The sequence below is a fragment of the Pelodiscus sinensis genome, chromosome 16 (assembly GCF_049634645.1).
Source record: "Pelodiscus sinensis isolate JC-2024 chromosome 16, ASM4963464v1, whole genome shotgun sequence".
Classification (NCBI taxonomy): domain Eukaryota; kingdom Metazoa; phylum Chordata; order Testudines; family Trionychidae; genus Pelodiscus; species Pelodiscus sinensis.
Window position 1 is genome coordinate 19,708,083 of NC_134726.1, and position 22,938 is coordinate 19,731,020.

The 22,938-nt window shown below is 42.9% G+C and overlaps 1 protein-coding gene across 1 annotated transcript in view; it reads left to right on the forward strand.

Annotated features, from left to right (window-relative positions):
* The window catches only part of XYLT1 (xylosyltransferase 1), a 400,682-nt gene that overhangs the window by 304,042 nt on the left and 73,702 nt on the right, over positions 1 to 22,938 (forward strand). The window contains exon 6 of the mRNA XM_075899380.1: positions 22,492 to 22,572. Coding sequence (XP_075755495.1) covers positions 22,492 to 22,572 — 81 coding nt within the window. The remainder of the gene's footprint in view (positions 1 to 22,491; positions 22,573 to 22,938) is intronic.

Genomic DNA, 22,938 nt, shown 5'->3' on the forward strand with positions numbered 1-22,938 from the left:
CCTTTCTCATGTATGAGTGTTGCTTGCAGAATTATACTGGAATTTCCCTCGTGGATTACATAAGAGGAAATAATGACAATAGCTGCCGCTCTATTTCTTATTCCATCTTTGTCTTTTTGATCGGCAAATGGCTATCACTATTCATGAACAATATCTTATGAGTATCCCCATCGCCTCTTCTCCGCTGCTCTTGCACCTGCATTTCACAATGACTTTATAACCAGTGTAGCCTCCATGTTTACATGTACTCCACTTCTCTAGTAGAAGTCTAGAATTATGTGGACTGGGTCTTAAATGTGTAGAGAGTATTTCCCAGGGGCTTGGGTCTTCACCCTCGGAGAGTCACTGGGATTTTGGGATTCTGCCATCCTGGTTTGAAAATATTTACTGGAGCTCTGCTTGGGATAACTCTGGCTGAATGTAGGCCCTGATGTACACCCTCCTACTGTTGTTGGCTGTTCATATAGTATTGGGGTGTAGGCATTAAACTTTCTCCAGTCCCTCGAATCAAAACCTTAGTGTTTTGAAACCGTTCAGTGAGCTTTAAAGTTTGTATTGACATACCCTCTGTGTCTCTCAGCTTCTCTGTGTCTGAAAAAGGAAGTGTCTGATCGGAAACAAGAAATACACAAATATCAGGAGGTAGTCTATTCCCCTGAGGTTTACCACCCAGCTTAGACGATCTCTATGCTGGTGGCTCAGCTAGGGTTGAATAAGCACTAGAACTTTGGGGAGTTTATTTGAATCAAGCTGAAGATTTTCAGGTTTGGGTATAAGTGGCTGCTGCCAAGCCCCATGTTCTAACATTTTTTAGTCCACACAGATGCATTGTCAATTTCATCTTTCAAATGTGAATATTAGGAATGCCATTTTGGGTGAATCAAGAGACTTTGCCATCAGTAATAAGAAAATGCTTGGTTGAGCTTCCTGTCTACATGGAGAAATCAACCAAAGTGGCAGCCCTTCTGTGACTGTGGAGGGAAACACATTTTAGTTTATAATTAACATGCACTTTGTACAGACAAGAGGGTTTCCCCAGCTCTTATTAAAATTAGACACATCTTTGCATTTGCCTAAAAGTTTCTGCTGCAAATGTGCAATTCCAGACATTATTGGTTTGCAAAGGTTATATACAATGCATTCCAGCCCTCTGATAGTAGGATGCACAAACAAAATACTTAAGCTTTAAAGTGTCGTCTTCTTAATTTAAAAAATAAGTTAAGGCTTCTTTTGTAACATAAAAAAAATGGACTGTAACAGAAATTACCTCTGAAACACCATGGAATGTAATGATGCTACACCAAGTAACTCAAAGCGTGTAGTTTGTACTCTCATTAGCTACTATGTAGTGGTGCCTCAGTGAGGGTGTAAAACTTTTATTCAAGCTTTTTAATAATTATGTTATTTTTAATAAATAAACAAACATGCACATATAATCATAGAAGCAGAATGGATCTCAAGAGGTCATCGAGTTAAGTCCCTTGCCCTCACGACAGGTCCAAGCACTAGATTATCCCTGACAGGTGTCTGTCTAACCTGCTTTTAAATATCTCCAGTGAGGGAGATTCCACCACCCCTCTAGGCAATTTATTCCAGTGTTCAATCACCCTGATCATTAGCAAAATGCAGGACAATGTAGCACTTTAAAGACTAACAAGATGGTTTATTTATAGGAAGCTTTTCCTAATGTCTGCAATTTAAGCCCATTGCTTCTTGTCCTATTATGAGAGGCCAAGGAGAACAGTTTTTCTCCCTCCTCCTTGTAACACTCTTTTGGGTACTTGAAAACAGCTACCATGTCCCCTCTCAGTCTTCTCTTTCCTAAACTAAACTAAACAAGCCCAGTTCTTTCAGTCTTCCCTCATAGGTCATGTTTTCTAGATCTTTAATCATTTTTGTTGCTCTTCTCTGGACCCTCTCCAATTCCTCTACATCTTTCTTGAAATGTGGTGCCCAGAACTGGACACAATACTCCAACTGAGGCCTAATCAGCGCAGAGTAGAGTTGTCTCATGTTTAACTTGTTGTCCACTATCACCCCTAAATCCCTTTCAGCAGTACTCCTGCCTAGACAATCACTTCCCATTCTGTATGTGTGAAATTTATTGTTCCTTTGTAAGTGGAGTATTTTGAATGTGTCCTTATTAAACTTCATCCTTCAGAGGGGTAGCCGAGTTAGTCTGTAACAAGAAAAACTAAAAAAACAACAAATAGTCTAGTAGCACTTTAAAGACTAACAAAACATGTAGATGGTATCATGAGCTTTCGTGGGCGCAACCCACTTCTTCAGATGAATGGAGTATTAGAAGCCCACATCCGAGAATGAATAAGAGAAAGGGGAGGGGAGAAAAAAGGGCAAACATGCTCGGGCTGACATTGTCAGCAAACAACATCATATAACATATAATCTTAGTCATTCAGAACACAATTCTATACACAGCCTCCAAACCAATTCTAACATCATCATCAAAGAGGCTGACAAAGGGGGCGCTGTAGTCATCATGAACAGACCAGATTATGAACAGGAGGCGACCAGACAACTCGCCAACACCAGATTCTACAAGCCTCTCTCCTGTGATCCCATTAAACAATACTAAAAAAAACCACCAAAAAACCTGAAACTGCTCCTATTGAAGCTTCCTGATGCTGCTCAGGACCAAATTTACACTAACATCCCGCTAATCCCTAACCAGGAGTTTTCTATCTGCTACACCAGATACACAAACCTGGAAATCCCGGACGACCTGCCATCTCAAGCATTGGCACACTTACAATAGGATTATCTGGCTGTATTGACTCTCTCCTCATACCCTATGCTACCCTAGCTATTTTCGAGATACCACCGACTTCCTACAAAACATCAATAATCTTCCTGAAAACACCATCCTGTCCACCATGGATTTAGAAGCTCTTTACACCAACATTCCACCTGAAGATGAATTCCAGTTCAATGCAGTAATGCATAACATTTTAGTTGAAACTGCAACACACAAAAAACCCATTTGGAAACTGAATATATTATTTTCTATCTCGTAGATCACTAAAGAAAATCAAAAGCAACAATAAGATTAAAAAAAAGTTTTAATGAGTATATTTGGTGAAGGGTTTTATTTTTTTAAAAGTCCCCAGGCTGCTTAGCTGATACAAAGTTGGCGTTTTTCATTAACCAAAAGCATTTCAAGGTTTCATGGGATATAACTGCAAAACATTCCAAACAAATGAATATTCCGTTTTAAAAGAATAATGAGACATTGAGGGTTTTTATAAACTACAAAGTTTGCTAAACCAATAGCTCTAATTAGATGAAGAAACTCTCTATAGAGGATTTACATCAGTGACTGTGAACACGGCAAATTTTTAAGCATTTACATATCAAATACTGCTGGCAGCATTTTGGCTGCAGTCCAGAGCAGTAGATAGTTTTAATCACATTTGTTCACTTGGTGGAATTCTCTTATATGGTCTGTTTAGGATTTTCACTTAAACTTGTGCTGTTTCTTGTCAGCAGTATTATTAATTATTTATTTTAAATTTAACCCCTGCGGCATGGAAATTTCAGAAACTAGCCTAAGGAGTGTCTTATTTTCCTCTCAGTAGTTTTCTTGGAGTTCTTAAGCCTTTATATACATTTCTAGAAAGAGAGCTTTATTCAGCAATGTGACATCATTAGAAAAGCAGTTTTTCACTCTTCTATGGATGTCATAGCTTGGCACTTCTTTAAAAAAATTGGAAACAGATAGTAGTTGAATGGGAAGCAATCATTGAAAGTGCAGCCAGGTTGATCACATTACTGATAAAACATCTTGAGAGTCATATAACATGGTCGTTGTTGCAGAGAGAGTTAGCAGCATCTCTTCTGATGACTGATCACTGCCTGAAGCATCAAAATGTAGAAAGCTAATGCTTTGAAATATGTGTGTATGGCTTCCCAACCCAGACAGCAGTGCTATTCCTAGAACAGAACTCTGATCTCAAAACACTAGTGCACAGAATGACTAAAGCAATTGTCATCTTGCTCCTGCCTCAAACCTGACTTGAAAGGTAAAAACCAAATTTAAAACAACAGTGTTGTGAAAGCCGATATTGCGACAATCACTTGGGGCCTTTGAAATAAAGGTAGCCTCTGTAATAGTCTCTATCTTTCTAGTTTTCATAGCATGCCAGTTTTATGAATGACTGCCCTTGTGTGAGCTGCAGAAGAGCTCCATGTAATATCAAAAGCTCCTCTACCCCCTATAGTCATTGGTCCAATAAAAAAGTAGTCTTTTCTTGTCTCTCTTGTGGAAATCATCATCTCAGAATTATGTTCCATTCTACTGTCCTCCTATAGATGGTGTGGTCCCCCAAGTATCTAAATACAGCCTTTCCCAAGCCTTGCTTTTTCCAGGCTGAGGAGTGCTTTTCATGTTTTCCCCTGGTCATTGGTAAATAAGGAGTCAACTTCACTTGACCTTCTTCTTGCACATTCATAGGACTCTAAAGTCTCTGTTTGATTCAGCAGGCCGAGACAGCCTTTGGGAAGATCAGGGCTTCACATCCAACATCAAGGGGTAGAACTCCATGCAGGGGAGTTTCTGTTTCCATTTTCTGATCATGTTAGCTTGTCCTATTGTCTTGCTATAAACAGATTCCTTCAGGAAAAGACTGTGAAAGCTTCTGCATTTTTCCTGCTGAATCATCAGCTTCCAGTTACCTGCTTACATACCATGGTAGCCTGGTCATCCCCCAGCCCTCCTTAACTTGGCAGAGGATCACTCCCTAGGTTTCCCCCTAGTAGAAGTAGGAAGATCACACCCAATCTAAGGGTACGTCTAGACTACAGGCTTTTGTCGACAGAAGTTTTGTCGACAGATAGGGTGTGTCTAGACTACTGAGTTTTGTCGACAAAAGTGGACTTTTGTCGACAAAATTATACCTGTGTCTACACTACCGCTGAGTTCTGTCAACATAACGTCGACAGAACTCAGCAGTTTTGTCGACGCTGGTAAACCTCATTTTACGAGGCATAACACCGTCTGTCGACAGAGTTCTGTCGACAGAGGGTGTTATTGCCTGTAGGGTTGCGTCTAGACTACAGGGTTTTGTCGACAAAGCAGCTTGCTTTGTTGACAGAACTGAATGTGTCTAGATGCTCTATGTCGACAGAAGTTTTGTCGACAGTATCTGTCGACAAAACTTCCGTCGACAAAACCCTGTAGTCTAGACGTACCCATACTGTCGACAAAACTTCTGTCGACAAAGAGCGTCTACACTACATTCAGTTCTGTCGACAAAGCAAGCTGCTTTGTCGACATGGTAGTGTAGACGCAAAAGACAGTTTACATGCAATAACACCTTCTGTTGACAGAAACTCTGTCGACAGAAGGCGTTATGCCTCGTAAAATGAGGTTTACCAGCGTCGACAAAAATGCTGAGTTATGTCAACAGAACTCAGCGGTAGTGTAGACGCAGGTATAGTTTTGTCGACAAAAGTCCACTTTTGTCGACAAAACTCTGTAGTCTAGACACACCCTAAGGTACCAAAGAGCTGCCAATATCCAGAGAGGCTGGAGGGAAACTTTTCACAGTACTAACTGAACATTGTAGAGAATGGGGGGGGGGGGGGGGGAGATATTTACTATTTATTTTCTCTCCATCTTTGATTACTGCCTTTCTCACCCATTTGTCATTTCTTTTAGTTCTCATGGCAGGATGCATGCTGATACCTCCAAACACTAGCACTCCTTGCTCTTCCTGCAACATGTGATCAGAGAGCTAACCCCACAGCCCACTTGTACGTTGAGCAAACCAAAGAATGCCCAGTCTGGCCATGCTTCAGGGGGAGGGGAAGAGAGTGCCAAAAATGGCCTACACATATAATGAAATCACCGGGAACTGGACAAAAATTAGAGAAACTCCACCTCTTCCTTATGCTGGGCCATTGGCAAGCCTGAATGTAGCCTTTTCCTTTGCCCATAATAAATTCTAATGTGTTAATTTACATGCCATGTTAATTTATTATTATTTGAAATGAATGTGTTTAGCACAGTTACAGAATTTAGTGACAAGGAAACAACAAAATGAAATACTATCAGACGTATCTCTTGTAAGCCTTTTCTAGACCAAGTCTCTCGATCTGTGTCTGTCTGTATTGTGCAGATGGATGAGTATCATTCTCAACCCTGAAGTGCTAGTTCTCATTCATGTTACAGGTTCTACACTCTGCAGACCTTTTTATTTTTTTTTACCTCCTGGGAAGACAATGGGTAGATTCTGGAATTAATTCATTTTAAATAGTTAACTCACTGCCAAGTTTCACAATAACAAGGGCATAGTGTCTCTTCAGTGACTATGGTATTTTTCTGTACCAACCACCAGGAGGTTATCTGATTTTTGCAGGAGGTGCCCTCATTCTGTGACCTTAAGAAATTTGGAGCACTACACTGGTGATGCTCAGACACCTGCTGGTCTAATTTTAAAGTTCCTGTGGCTAGCCTCAAACCCAGCACTCCAGCATAGTAGCACAATGTGCTATCAACAGAGTCATTGCTGCATGGCAGTTTCAGGTCACTGCTTTACTTTAGATCGGGTAGGAACCATTTTCTTTGTATTTAGTAACTATGATTAATTAAATGAAATTAATTAAATGAAAGAAAATTCAGAATCACTGTTATGAAAACATTATCAGTAAACCCCAACAATCTTCTGTCTATGAAGAATTTTAGCTTTGGCCTGAAGAATTCAATTGCATCTCTTACATAAATGACTTTCAGGTGTCATGTTTACTATTCACATCAACTCAGAACCGTTAGGCAGATAGCTGAATGCTAGAGTATATTAAAAAGAGGAAGAATAGTGCAGCTATGTAAACAGAAAGCTGTGCAGTTTTACCCCTCTTAGTAATTAAAAAAAAGTGTGATTAGTACAGGAATTAGTTTCTGCTTTGATTAAATCACTGAACTTGTTTTTCTTAAAAGTAATCTATGTGGGAACCCACAGAACTAATGTACTATTTATGTTTTAGGAGGCAAATATCTCTATCTCTCTCTCGATCTTGATCTCGATCTCGATCTCGATCTGAGTCAACTTCATAAGAAAGGAGCCACTCTGCGGTCAATATTGTTCTTCCTCTGAAATCAGGATTTTTTCCTGGCAACTTTCAGGCAATTGCAACTTTTATATTGACCTTCTAAATGAAATGATTAAATAATGTACATTTTCTGTTGTCTTGTACTTTGTGTAGCAATTGACACCAGTCTTTAATTGGGTGTAAATGGTTACTATTTTGATCTAGTGGATGTTTTTTTATTCATCTTGCACTGGTATATGTGATGACCCAGTGTCCAAGGCAACAATAGAATTTGTTCTATGGTATAAATACAGCAATAAAAGAAGTACATTCATCTATTTCACCTGTCTAATTGAAAAGTCTCTAAGATAAAGGCTCTGGAAAATGCTCTTCATATAAATGTTCACTGCAATAAAAATATCTTAAATACAAAAATGACATTCAAAGTAAATTATGGATTGGGGACACAAACGTCCCGTAGATAAACTGTCAGTTGCAGTAGGCATTGTCTTTCATGCAGTAGGCATTGTCAGTAGGCATTGTCTTTCATGAAACAGGTAACCACTGCTGGCTATGAGTGAAGCAGCAAAGAAAATCTTGGGGCGTTTTTCCTACAACCTTAAGGCCAGATTGTGATACACTTACTCTGGTTTTGTAGAACCTTATGCTGCAAGTAATCCCATTACACAAGGAATAAGACACAATTGTTTGTAAGGCTAACAGAATCTGCTTCTTAATGCTGGAGTTTGTATTTAGCTTGGCTTACCACAGTCAGTGTTTATAAGTTTTATTTGGGATAATTGTTGTGGTATGCTTTTAAATTACAATTCTGTTTCACAAAATATCCCACTGGATGAGCCGGCAATAGGGTTCCCCGGTGTGAGATTTGGTGCTTTACTGAGGTCACATAAAATGCTACCGCCTTTTCATTGGCACTGCTCATTGACTGTAAGAAGGATGATGAAGCTATCCAGAAGGGCTGGATCAAAAGTCTGTTGACAAGAGAGAGATACCCATTGACTTCACTGAATCAGGCCCTAAGAGAATAACAAAAGGATCATTGCATTACTATGAGGAATAGACTCAAACTAGAAGCTTTGTGTTAAAAAAGAGAGAGAACTTTAGAAATATCTAAATCACTTTTGTTAAAATGTTCATTTAGCCTTCATATCTTTGGTATATCAGAAGCGGGGTAACCTTGATTGATGGACAGATTCTCATACCTTTGCTCTCACTGAGTACAAACAGAATGCAAACAGTAAAGTCCAGACCAGCAAGATAGATATGGATATCTATTGATATATCTCCATTTGCTGGGTAGGAAAGAAGTCCCTGAGTCAATTTAAACTCATATTGTTTATCCAAAACTCCTTTCTTTCTCTGCTGATCCTTGAATGATCAGTTGGAAGTGTTCTATGCAGGCTTCTTCAGGTGATGGGTGTTCTCTAGAGGTGTTACAACCTAAGTGAATTCACCTAATCACCCCTTTCTAGTCTTATGGAGGCCTCTGGTCACGCTCCCTCATGGAATTACGTACAATTCCTGCCCCACACTGATACATAAAGAGATATAAAGGGTAACAAGAAAATCATAGAAGATGAGGATTAGAAGAGACCTCCGAGAGGTCATCTAGTCCACCCCCTGCTCAAAGCAGGACTAATCCCAACTAAATCATTCAAGCCAGAGCTTTGTCAGGCTTTAAAAACCTCTCCAAATTCCACCACCCCTTAGGCAACCCATTCCAGTGCTTCATCACCCTCCTAGTGAAAAAGTTTTTCCTGATATTCAACCTAGACCTCCCCACTGCAAGTTGAGATAATTTATTCTTGTTCTGTCACCTGGCACCACTGAGAATAGCCTGGTTCAATCTTCTTTGGAAACCCCTTTTCAAGTGACTGAAGGCTGCTATCAAATCCTCTCTCATTTTTCTTTTCTTTTGAAAACTAAATTAAGCCAGCCTCTTTAATCTCTCCCTATAAATCCTGTGCCCCAGACTCCTCATCATTTTCATTGCCCTCAACTGAGCTCTCCAGTTGTCCACATCTTTTTTGTAGTGTGAGTCCCAAAACTGGATGCTGTGCTCCAGATGTGGCCTCACCAGTGCAGAATAGAGGGGAATAATTGCTTCTCTTGATCTCTTTTGATCTTCTACTGAAGCAGCCCAATGTGCCATTAGCCTTCTTGGCAACAAGGGTGCACTGTTGGCTCATATCAAATTTTCATCTACTGGTAGCACTTTATAGACTAACTAAATATGTAGATGGTATCATGAGCTTTCATGGGTACAGCCCACTTCTTCTGATGTGCCCACAAAAGCTCATGACACCATCTACATGTTTTGTTAGTCTATAAAGTGCTACCAGACCATTTGTTGTTTTTTCTTGTACAGACTAACTCGTCTACCCCCTGAAGCTTTCCATGTACTGTAATCTCCAAGTCCTTTTCTACAGCACTACCACTTAGCCAGTCAGTCCCCAGCTTGTAGCAGTGAATGGATTCTTCTATCCCAACTGTGGGACTTTGCATTTGTTCTTGTTGACCCTCATCAAATTTTTTTGGCCTAATCCTCCAATTTGTCTAGGTTATTCTGGCCACTGTCCTCCGACATATTTACCTGTCCCCACAGTTTATTGTCATCCATAAACACCTCATTGCAAAAAGAGTAACAGTTAATCCGAACTAAGGACTTAGTTCAGATTAATTTGTGACTGCTGCGTGTAGCCGCAGGCAGTCAGTTCGAACTAAGAGGATTTAAAAATGGCGCCTGCCCAGGAACATGCAAATGAAACCCAGGGTATTTAAATCCCGGGCTTCATTTGCAAGTTCGAATGCCTACATTAGCCACCCTAGTTCAAACTAGGGGCTAGTGTGGACATACCCTTAGATAGTTGCCAATAGTTATCATTCTAGGTTACTTAGTAACTACAGCATCTTTCTTTTTCTATGTGAATAAGATGTAATTAGATATTTTTCAAGCATTTGAAGTGGGGAACTTCCTTCTACATCTTCTGCACTTTGGAGTGCAGCAGGGAGAAGCGAATTCCACTCAAGAACAAAATCTGAATTTTTAATTATCTACATATTTTCCTCCTTCTTTCTGCCCCTACTCACACCATAAGGCAATAGAACAGCAATGCAGGGGCAAGATTAGAAAGGAAAAGGCACAGAATGAGCTCAAACTAGCTACCGGAATAAAGGGAAACAAGAAGACTTTTTATAAATACATTAGAAGCAAAGTAGATCAAGGAGAGTGTAGGCCCACTGCTCAGTGAAGAGGGAGAAACAGTAACAGGAAACTTGGAAATGGCAGAGATGCTCAATGACTTCTTTGTTTCGGTCTTCACCGAGAAGTCTGAAGGAACGCCTAACATAGTGAATGCTAGTGGGAAGGGGGTAGTTTTAGAAGGTAAAATAAAAAAAAGAACAAGTTAAAAATCACCTAGAAAAGTTAGATGCCTGCAAGTCACCAGGGCCTGCTGAAATGCATCCTAGAATACTCAAGGATCTGATAGCGGAGGTATCTGAGCCTCTAGCTATCATCTTTGGAAAATCATGGGAGACAGGAGAGATTCCAGAGGACTGGGAAAGGGCAAATATAGTGCCCATTTATAAAAAGGGAAATAAGAACAACCCAGGAAACTACAGACCAGTTAGTTTAACTTCTGTGCCAGGGAAGATAATGGAGCAAGTTATTAAGGAAATCGTCTGTAAACACTTGGAAAGTGGCAAGGTGATAGGGAACAGCCAGCATGGATTTGTAAAGAACAAATCGTGTCAAACCAATATGATAGCTTTCTTTAATAGGATAACTAGTCTTGTGGATAAGGGAGAAGTGGTGGATGTGGTATACCTAGACTTTAGTAAGGCATTTGATACGGTCTCGCATGATATTCTTATCAATACACTAGGTAAATACAACTTAGATGGGGCTACTATAAGGTGGGTGCATAACTGGCTGGATAACCGTACTCAAAGAGTAGTTATTAATGGTTCACAATCCTGCTGGAAAGGCATAACAAGTGGAGTTCCGCAGGGGTCTGTTTTGGAACCGGCTCTGTTCAATATCTTCATCAACGATTTAGATATTGGTATAGAAAGTATGCTTATTAAGTTTGCAGATGATACCAAGCTGGAAGGGGTTGCGACTAATCTGCAGGATAGGGTCATAATTCAAACTGACTTGGACAAATTGGAGAAATGATCTGAGGTAAATAGGATGAGGTAAAAGTTTAATAAAGACAAATGCAAAGTGCTCCACTTAGGAAGGAGCAATCAGTTTCATACATACAGAATGGGAAGCAACTGTCTGGGAAGGAGAACGGCAGAAAGGGATCTAGGAGTTATAGTGGACCACAAGTTGAATATGAGTCAGCAGCGTGATGCTGTTGCAAAGAAAGCAAACATGATTCTGGGATGCATTAACAGGTGTGTTGTGAGCAAGATACGAGAAGTCATTCTTCTGCTCTACTCTGCGCTGGTTAGGCCTCAATTGGAGTATTGTGTTCAGTTCTGGGCACTGTATTTCAAGAAAGATGTGGAGAAATTGGAGAGGGTCCAGAGAAGAGCAATGAGAATAATTAAAGGTCTAGAAAACATGACCTATGAGGGAAGGTCGAAGGAATTAGGTTTGTTTAGTTTAGAAAAGAGAAGATTGAGAGGGGACATGATAGCAGTTTTCAGATATCTAAAAGGGTGTCCATAAGGAGGAGGAAGAAAACTTGTTCATCTTGACCTCTGGGGATAGAACAAGAAGCAATGGTCTTAAACTGCAGCAAGGGAGGTTTAGGTTGGACATTAGGAAAAAGTTCCTAACTGTCAGGGTAGTCAAACACTGGAATAAATTTCCCAGGGAGGTTGTGGAATCTCCATCTGTGGAGATATTTAAGAGTAGGTTAGATAAGGGGTGGTCTAGACAGTATTTGGTCCTGCCATGAGGGCAGGAGACTGGACTCGATGACCTCTCGAGGTCCCTTCCAGTCCTAGTATTCTATGATTCCATGATAATTCAGAGATTGCTAATTTAATTGGTTTTGACTATATCATATTTTCTCACATCTTCCCTAAGCAACACAAGTCATTAAACAAGGCTATGGTTTAAAGCTGTTGGGGGCGGGGAAAGGGAGGAACAGAAAAACAACTTGTATAAATATGTTAAACAGTTGTGAAAATCCATACTCAGATTTGTAAAAACAAAAATCCCAGATTTCCATATATTGAAAAAAGAGGGCTTTCACTCCAATGAATTTTTGAAAGTGTCTTATTGTTTTGCCTCAGAAAATATATGCAAAACAAACATGCAGAGCTTGAACACGAAATAACTAGAAAATTTTTCCCCAAGAGATTTTGGTTTTAGTCATGGGTCAGCTATGAAAAAACTGGTTTGTTTCTCTCATGCTGTTAGTAGCCAATATTCCTGTGTGCATAACAGCTGCTTTCTGTTGGAGTGGATAGTGCCTGTAACATTTATGTCTCAAAGGATCTTCTGTAGTTCTAATCACTACTGTATCTGTGCACCAATTCAAACCTCAGAACTCTGGTGCCCTTTGAAATAGGAAAGTGGTGTTTGCAGGCAGGAAAATAGACATAGAATGGTTAATGCAAACATCTTCAAACTTGATTGTTGCAATATAAACCCTTAAATCTATTTTCAGGCACTTAAATAAAAGTAGTTTGGTATTCAGAGGTGTTGAACATTTACTGTTTCCAGTATCTTCAACCGGAGTGGTCTGTGCTCGGCAACTCTCACAATAAGACTGTTTATTTATAGGCAGACTTTAGACACACAACCCTCAAAACATTGCAATAAGTGACTTGCCCAAAGACACAGCAGAACATTGTAGTAGAGCCAAGAATGAAACCCAGATCTTTTTGCTCGCAATCTCAAGCGTGAGCCATGAGATGATCCCTCAGTGTGCAAACACTGCCAACAGCGGCGGATTTAGGGTAGGGCGAGCGGGGCGGCAGCCCCGGGCCCCGCACTTCCCAAGGCCCCGCACATGTCAAAGAGGGGGCCCTGCGAAATTTCACTGCACTGGGCCCCGCGGCACTCTCATCCGCCCCTGACTGCCGATCAATGTTATATTTCTCTTTGTTAACAGTAATTTCCCCAGGACAGTAAAGCAGATTATTAGCAATGGGCAGGTGGTAAAATATCCATCTTGGTATTCAAAAGACCTGTGGATCAGTCATGTAATCCAAACCAATGTACAGTAAACTTCCGATAATACGGCACCTTTAGGACCCAGGGGGTGCTGGATTATCCGATATGCCAGACTATCGGAAGGGAGGGCTATGAGGGGTCTGAAGTGGGGTGGTGCGGATGGGAGGGGGTGGCACTGTGGGACCAACCCGGCAGCATCCCAGCTGCTCTGCCCCAGGCGTCCCCAAGTCAGCTGCTGCTGAAACTGACCAGCGGCTTACCCGGGGAAGCCCGGGGCAGAGCAGCTCCAATTGTCCAGCTGCCTGGAGCACTTCTGTGTTCCAGGTGGTTCCGGACTATCAGAAGTGCCAGACCACTGGATGCCAGACAACTGGAGTTTTACTGTATTTACAAATATTCCTTTAATCGTTAATGAAACTCTATACCAAGTGTAGCCCAGTGCATCTCCTGAAAAGTGACAGCCTATGCAGGTATATGTACTCCTGAATTTAAGTCTCTAAGAAGCCATTCGGTCTTATTGTTGTAATCCATGTTCTTTTTTCACACTCCCACTCCTTTTGTTATGTCTGTTTGTTATATCACAGCTTTATTTAGATTGTAAGCTCCTTAGGTCAAGTATAGATTCTTCTGTATGTTCTGTAAGGTGCACATACACTATGAGGTACTGCAAGTAGATGTAGTGAAAACAAGGGGTAACATTCTTCCAGTGCTCCTGAAAAGGCCCTAGCATGGTCAGTAGCTTTATACTTAATAATTTAAACCATTCCACCTCAACAGTGATCTTAAAACTTCCAGTTATTTTCAAAGCATGCTGGAAATACCAGTTCCAATAAGAGACAGTGTAGATGAGGCAATATAATGTATTGAACTTACTTCTGATAGTGAGAGAGGTGAGCTTCCATAAAACTCCGCAGTTTGAAAGCTTGTCTCTATCCTCAACAGAAGTTAGTCCAATAAAAGATATTACCTCACCCACTTTGTGTGTCTCAGACCCTGGTGGGACCCACACTACAGAGTTTCAGTGAGAGACCAAAGGGTGCCATTTGGACGGAATTGCCGTCCGTTATTGAATAACGCATGAGATCGGTTTGTCACATCCCTCCCCTCCACTAAGTAGAGTTAGTAGGTGTGAGCTTCATACTAGTTTCTGGCAGTGGGTCCTTGCAGGGCCCCTTGGTAAGGCGGGAGGGGCCATCTTCATGACAGGGGTGTGGCTGGGGCAAGTTTCCCCCAGACAGCTTAAGCATCACCCAGAGCATGTCGGGCCTCCCCTAGGCAGCTCTCAGAGCTATCTGGAACATACCACGCAGGGCTCCAGTTGTGATATAAAGAGCCCAGGACTCCAGTCACCACAGTAATGGCAGCAGTGGGCAGGAGCCCGAGGCCCTTTCGAATCAGCAAGCCCTGGGGCAGTTTCCCCTCCTCTCGTCAGTGAGCCTGGTTTCCGTATACTGTCGGGCCTGGCCCAGCTTGCATGCTGCCTCACTTCCATGAAAAGGAGTGATTGGAAGACCACTGTCTCTTGGTTGAAGATATTATTCAGAATAAGGCCACGATTACTGGGTCATCCAGAAGAGGGCAATACGCAAACTCATGGAAGGTGACTTTAAGCTAGGGGGACCATATTTCCCTATTTCCCTAGGCCAAATAGAGGACACCAATGGGTGGGATGGGGGCTGCCAGTGCTTGGAGCTTTAGCCCAAAATGGGGGGAGGGGCATGCGGCACTCTGGGGCGGGGAGGAGGAGCCGCCAGTGCTCAGGTCTCCAGCTGCTGAATCTCCAAGTGCCAGTGGCTCCCTGCCCACCTTGCCCCACTGCAGGAATGAAGTTCATCCCCGCAGCATGCAGGGAGAGGAAGGGAGCCGCCGATGCTTGGGGCTTCAGCAGCTGAAGCCCTGACTGCTGGCAGCTCCTCCCTGCCCCCTGCTGCAGGGGAAATATGGGACAACGTGCCCATTTTTTAAAAAAAAGTTGGGATGTTGTCAGCCGACGGTCAGGGCAGTGTGTGTGTGTATGCTTCCGAGAAAAGGTTTAACGTCCGTGTCTTTACTGCTAGGACCGGGGTCCCGTCGCAGAGGGTGGCCAGCAGGCCAACAGACGCCCCGTTATATAGGAAGAGCTTATTACACCTTAGATTTTAACTGCTAGAACACAAAGTTCCTTCGCAGCGGGCAGCCTGGGAAAGGCTGGAAAGGTGCCCCAACGGATCTTGTCACCTGGGAGTGACACAGATCCAAACGCCCAAGCTCTCCCTATGTCTGTCCCTTTATGACCGGCTGAAGTTCTTTTAAATTGTGCTTGGTTCTGTTACAGCAACTGAAGGAGTCAGGTTAAAACTTAAACAGTTACAGGTTTATTAAAAGACTTATAAAAGCATATGGTTACAATGGCTATTGCTCTATTTCTTAAATGCTAACAAATACAGATTTTAAAAATGGTTACAAAGAAAATAAAGATAGAAAATAGAAATAATGGTACCAAGTGACAGCTTAATCTTTAAAGAGCTCTAACACTATGTATATATATACTTAAACAAAGGACCACATCCAGGTACAATTTTTACCCCTTTCTGTGCCTCTCGACTCCAGCGTGTCAGGCCAGGGCCGGTCTCTCAATTCCTAGGAAAGACGAATACGAGGTGGGCGTCCCCTTGGAACCTCGGGAGATCAAACACCTAACCCGACCAGCAGATAGATGGTAGATTGACACTCAGAGAAAATGTGCTGCTGGACCCATCTTTATACCCCTGGAGGCCCGTATTCTCTTTCTTATCTAAGATGACGAATTGTACTGGTACGTTTTGTGGCGCCAGTTCTTACAAGCAAGTTTCAAGTTAATTTACACTTGCAAGAGAGATAACTAAATTGTGAGCACTAGACATTTTTTTACTGGGCGAGAGATTCCTCCCCCCGCGGATGGATGTGTGTTCGTATCAATATGGGTTTGAGTCAAGGGCACTCCTTGGCAGCCTCTTGGTCAGCAATTGGCGTATCTCTGTTTACAGCCATTCACGGTCACACAGCCTGGGCCTTCTGCTCTGTGTGCCCTGTATGCTCCAGGCAAGCAAAAATGGATGTTACAGGGGGGGGGGGGGGTTCCTGTCTGGCTACAGATGTCGGGAACAGACCTTAAATACAGGACTGTCCCAGTAAAAACGGGAGGGGTGGTCACCCTGTTTTGTGCTACTGTTGTGTCCCCGATCCTGAGGCTGTGAAAATCTCATCTACTTTAGCTGTTAATGGCTGTTCCAGTAGCCAAAGATCAACCACGCCTCACCCTTTCTTTTCTGACTACTTCTGCACCAGGTGCAGCTGCCAACCCTACGGGATTGCCCTGGACTCTCTGGGAATTAAAGATTAATCTTTAATTAAAGATTATATCCTGTGATGAAAACTCTAGGAACACGTCCAACCAACCCTATGGAGGAGGTCGCCAGGAGTCCCAGTAGCAGCTCTAAGCCATTAAAGCTACCTATACCCGGGGGGGAGTCTCTGGTTATAAATGGAGTTAGAGTAGCTTTGTGGGGCCAGAGTGCTGCTATGTGTTCCCAACCAGATGTTAAATCTTTCTTAACACAAATTCTGCCAAGTGAGTCTGTGTGATATCATTTTCATCCAGGCTTTCTGCGATTATGTCCAACGTAGGCAATCTCTTCCCTGAGTTCTGAATCAGCAAGATACTTGTGTGACTTAAACCATGTATGTAGTCCTGGTGAAATCAGTAGAAACTGCACATGTGCTTAAATACCTGAGGGTATGTCTACACTACCCTCCTAGTTCGAACTAGGAGGGTAATGTATGCATACCGCACTTGCTAATGAAGCCCGGGATTTGAATTTCCCGGGCTTCATTAGTATAAGCGGGGAGCCGCCATTTTTAAATCCCCGCTGCTTCGAACCCCGTGCAGCGCGGCTACACGGGGCTCGAACTAGGTAGTTCGGACTAGGTTCCGTTTCACGAGGAGTAACGGTAGTTCGGAATAGGCACCCTAGTCCGAACTACCTAGTTCGAGCCCCGTGTAGCCGCGCTGCACGGGGTTCGAAGCAGCGGGGATTTAAAAATGGCGGCTCCCCGCTTATGCTAATGAAGCCCGGGAAATTCAAATCCCGGGCTTCATTAGCAAGTGCGGTATGCATACATTACCCCGCTAGTTCGAACTAGCGGGGTAGTGTAGACATACCCTGGTTTAGTTATGGCCACACACACACCCTGATCCCCACCTCTTGTGAAAAATATGCCTTTGACCTTTATTGAAATGTGCTGAAGTGCACTCCTGCTTCTGGTCAGTGTTACAGAGCTAGCTGAATCCTTGACCCCTGTCTGGTTTCTCACATCCAGAGGTGAATTTGACAGAATGGGACTGATCCTGCTCTCACTCATGTCTCTGGCCAAACTCACCGGCTGTGTCTACACTGCACCCCTTTTCCGGAAAAGGGATGCAGATTAGACACTTTGGAATAGGCAAATCCGCGGGGGATTTAAATATCCCCCGCGGCATTTGCATTAACATGGCTGCCGCTTTTTTCCGGCTTGGGGATAAGCCGGAGAAAAGCGCCAGTCTAGACGTGATTCTCCGGAAAATAAACCCTTTTCCGGAGGATCTCTTATTCCTACTTTCAAGGAAGTACTTTCAAGTAGGAATAAGAGATCCTCCGGAAAAGGGTTTATTTTCCGGAGAATCACGTCTAGACTGGCGCTTTTCTCCAGATTATCCCCAAGCCGGAAAAAAGCGGCAGCCATGTTAATGCAAATACCGCGGGGGATATTTAAATCCCCCGTGGATTTTGCTATTCCAAAGTGTCTAATCTGCATCCCTTTTCCAGAAAAGGGGTGCAGTGTAGACACAGCCACCATGTGTTCACTGAGAGCAGAATTAGACCAAATTGTTTTAGCAGCCATTGCCAGAGGCATTGGAAAGAGTGAATGCTAGCAGCATCACACGGTGCTGGCGGCATTACTGCTAGAGTGCACTAGGCAATGCTGTAGTGATCACTGCCGGAGGCATTTGAAAATATACCACTAAAGGCACATTCCTCTGTGTGCTGCATAGGACTTTAGCTACTCCAGTTAGCCATAACACTTAAAAAATATAGGAACTGATGAGATGTTGAGCCCTTTCAACCTCTGTTGAAGTATGGAATGAAGAGATGGTGTTCAGCGCCCTTGCAAGTTCTGACTCCAAGGTAGTGCTCACAGAAAAGGAAGTGAAGAATTCTGTAATATTTACGCTGCTAAGGCAAGCGTAAGCTTGAATTGGTTGAGCACATAGATCTAAATGTCAAATATCTAGAATATTTTGCAGATGAAAGTGGGATGTCAAAACTTGAGAAGAGTGATATTTATTTTAAAAAACAAACAAAATGGGTAGGTTAATTCTTTAAAAAAAAGTGATCAGAAATAGAATCAAAATGCCATTGACTTATTCAAGAGATGGAGAAAATGTCAACAGAGCTGAGGCTGTTCATTATTGTGAAAACTAAAATGTATACAGGGAATTACAAACAGTAATCTAAAAGCAACAACAGCAGAAAACTTTGTTTGGCAGGCCTGGTTTCAGTTATGTTTTGTAAAGCACAACTGAAAAGTGAAACAGAGATTGGAGGGCAGTTTATATTGAGGAAACAATACAGGAGTATTGACCAGTGTGGACTGTTAATTTGTTTAATTTGCTTGGAGGATAAAATAAAATCAAAGTCCAGGCACCTGTAAACTTTGTAATACTTTTGTAGATCATCTTTGCATGCCAGAGTTTGCCTAGAAACTCACCCTAAGATGTCAGTCATTGAAACGATTTCATGTGGAAGCATTGCTAAGTAAATTCACTAAATGCCTATTCATCCCAGTAAGATGGAGAATCACTGAAGCAGCAAATGTGAAAATCTGCACAGCTTACTATACAGAAAGCAGTTTTCTGAGGATGCCAAATTGAGACACAGAGTCTGACCCTGGGAGGCATTAAAGCTCACATGAGTGAACATGGAAGGAGGGTCTCATACTCCTACAGTCTAGCCATTTAGGATGTTTGATAGACAGATATTCCAATTGGTCTAGACTTAATCAGTGGTTAACCTGGTATTATTTATCCATTCAATAATGAACTGTTACCTATGATGACGAGAGAGTTTGTAAATATAAGGTCCGTGGATGATTTAGTAGTTCAGTAAAGTCCCCAAGTTGTTATTACGGACTGCGTAATTTTAAAGCATTTTATAAAGGTAACTTGTTTAACTTGAGTTGAAGTAGTTTGTAAAAATGGTTTCCAAGGTATGCTGTACCAGAACAACTGTTTTATCTCTGACTTGTCTAGTATCAGTTGCATTATGTACCATTGCCAAAAGGGTCTTCTGTCTTTTATTTGTAATGTCGTGTTTGTTGAATGTGAAGCAGTAACTGAAGATCTGTTCATTATAATTTTCTCAGTTTTCCGAAATATATTGAAACACATAGTTCACGGAGAAAATGTTATTGCACCTTTGTTAAAGTAATAATGAACCACAAGAGCAAACTCAAATATATAAATTCATGGATATGTAGGCTGAAAATTTGAAAACCACTCAGGATTTGAATGTCAAATAACGAGTAAAATCAGTGGGATTTATTCGAATTCCTTTGCTCCCATTAATTTTTTTTTAATTTGGCATCCAAATTCTAGGTAATTTCAAATGTGCATCCTAAATATTCAATAGCTTATGTATTCCTCTTTTATATGCCACATTAAGTCAAATTTTAAACGTTCCCGATATAAAAAGCTGTAAAATTTGGCTTTGAAAATATCAGTCTTAACTATTTTACTTCTGGGTGATTACTGCACAAGTGCAGAATTAATGCCCCCTCCCCCTTCCAGGTTTTACTCTTTACTCTTACAAAAATGGACTCCAGCTGCTAGTCCCAGCTGAGCGGCATGAAATTCCCCTGTCCCTGCAAAAAAAGGCCAGGGCTGGGTTGGTTCCACCCCGGTGAATCTCCCTCAGCTCCCAGAAGCTCTGTAACCCTCCCTCCTTCCCCTTTCCTGCCCATATTACTTCAAGCTTCAGTGAGTCACTTCACAGGGAGCTGTCCCCGCCCTCCATCTGCCCAACTTCTGTGTCTCTGAACCACCCCACACCCGGAACTCCTCTGCCAAGCTCCAACCCCCTGCTGAGCCCCCTTGAATCCTCACCTCACTGAGCCCCCCCCCCCCCATCTCCTGTTCCTGCAATCCCATCCCAGTAAGCTGCACCTGGACATCCACTCCACCAAACCCTACTCCCTCAGCACTGGGACACCCCCCCTTGCACCCAAATCCCCTTGCCAAACCTATCCCCCATATGCAGACCTCTCCCCTCTTCCCCCTCCTCTCCAATCCCCCAAGCTCCAAATACCTTCACTTGGTTCCCCCCGCAGAATCCCATCCTCCCTGTACCTGGAACCCCCCAACAAATCTCTCTTCATGCAGGCCCCTCCTACTGAGACATCCACACCCAGATTGCCCCATGCAGAACCCTCTCACCCTGTTACTGGGTTCCCCTTCCCCCAAGCCCATCCACACTTGGATCCTGCTGAGATCAGCTGGCTTGCCTCACACCTGGATTGAGAGACAGGGCTGGACATTCATGCCCAACTCTGTCCCTCCCCGTTGCTGTGGTCTCATAGGTTTGCTAATCTGCCTCCCATCTGTTTCCCATTTCCTGAATCTTTTTTGTGCTCTGTTTTGTTACCAACATAATTGAAAATGGTGACGAGAAAGTATTCTACAGCAAATGCTTGTCTAAATTCCCCGGAAAATGCTGAAACTAATCCTGTAATATGCATCTAACGCATGTCAGCCTAGTAATCGAACACATGGGAACTGAGGACGGCAGTATCACGTAACACATTCTCAGCCATAGTGCCAAGTTTGTTACCAGCCCTTCTACAGGTTACACAGTATGCCTTGTGATACAGTTCTGGTATGAAAAATCACTACGTTCATATGTAAGTACTCATCTCTAGGAGCACCCATTGTCACCGAGGTGTGGGGAATCTCCGGGCCTGGCACTCCCATTGGCAGTCAGCTGTGACGCTCAGCCAGCAGGCAGAACAGGGACACAGCATAGAACAGACTTCGCACAGTAATCGAAAGCAGCCCGTACAATCCATCTTGGGGTCTCCATCCCTGCATCCCAGGCCAGCAAAACCACTCTCACACCCAGCAGCCCATTTCCCCCTGAAGCCAGCATCGCCTCCCACCTTTGTCCATCTTCCTGGGCAAATGGTGTCACCTGGTCTCACCCCCCCCCCCCAGGCTCAGGTTACAGAAGGCTTCAGCTATTGTGTACACGAGGGAAGCTGTTGCACCGAAATTCCCATCCCCATCTAGGTATTGGTGCAATGCACAGAGAAACTGAAGCACACACGTGAGGTTACTATAGGACAATAGAACTCACATGTAACATAAGGCAAATACAGTCCCCGCTTTGTCACACCCACAGAGAAAAATGGGTGGGTATTTAGCCAAGCTCCCCTCCGCTTTCTGCCCACCTGGCCCCACCCATCACCTCCATCTCCCCCCCCCCCCCCTCCAAGCAGACCCTGAACATTGCAGAACGTTCGGTGCACACAGAAAGCACTAGGAGGGAGGGGAATGAGACAGGGCACGCTCGGGACGGAGCAGGGAGAGGTAGGGAGAGGCCATAGGTGTTGTGGGGATGGGAAGAGGCAGGGGGAAGCTTATCAGAAGGGATGAAAGGGGAAGGGCTGGGGGCTTAGTATCACCAAAGAAAATTAGACCCAGATGCCCTTTTACAGAACTTAATGGATTGTGTTTGTGCAGAGTCTGGTCTATTAACTTCAGCCATAAACATCATTTTTACCTATTACTCCTGTGAGCATCACTGAGGCAAAATTGCTGTGAGTGTGAGCCCAGTTCTGTTCCTCTTTATGTAGCATCAGCAAAACGGTTTGCTAAGTTGACTCTCAGATCCCACTTTAAATTTTCGAAACTGGCCATTTTTTAAAAAAGCATTTTGTTATCATGAACAGAGCACATTGGAAATAGGAGTCACTGGGAGAGAATAAGCATGCCTTTTTCCTATGCAGTAGAATCAGTCTGTGACGTTCAGAATAACCAACAAAACACTTTCAGCAGCATAGTGGTTTACAGAGGGAAAAGTCTGCATGAGAAATAATGTTCCTGTCATAGTATTTTATCCCTGTGTCCTGCAGAGTCCCACGGGTGTCAAAATAAGAAACAGCACACACAGATAACTCTACAAAAGACAGATTTCTGTATCTGATGTGCACATTTTCTGTTTTCTCTCTCACAGGACAAATGACCAGCTAGTAGCATTCTTGTCAAGGTATCGCGATATGAACTTCTTGAAGTCGCATGGGAGGGACAATGCAAGGTAACATAACTTCTCTTACGTTTATTTTGGACGTGACAATAAAAGTTACCACAGTTACTCCCAATATGTCTGGATAAAGGAGTCCCAAGTTAGAAGACTGGCTCGATGAAAATGAAACTGTCGGGAATAGTAGTCTCACTCTTCAGTGGCTGCTCCTATATGTTCTCTACAGAGGAGCGTCAGTGTAGAGAGAGGATTAGAATAGATTGATGCTTACTCCACACACCAAGGCTGTGTCCAGACTCAGGGGTTTTTTCAGGAAAAGTAGCCTTTTCCCGAAAAAACTTCCCCTGCGTCCAGACTCAAGCCGCGTTCTTTCGAAATTAATTCGAAAGAACGCGGCTTTTCTTTCGATGGCGGTAAACC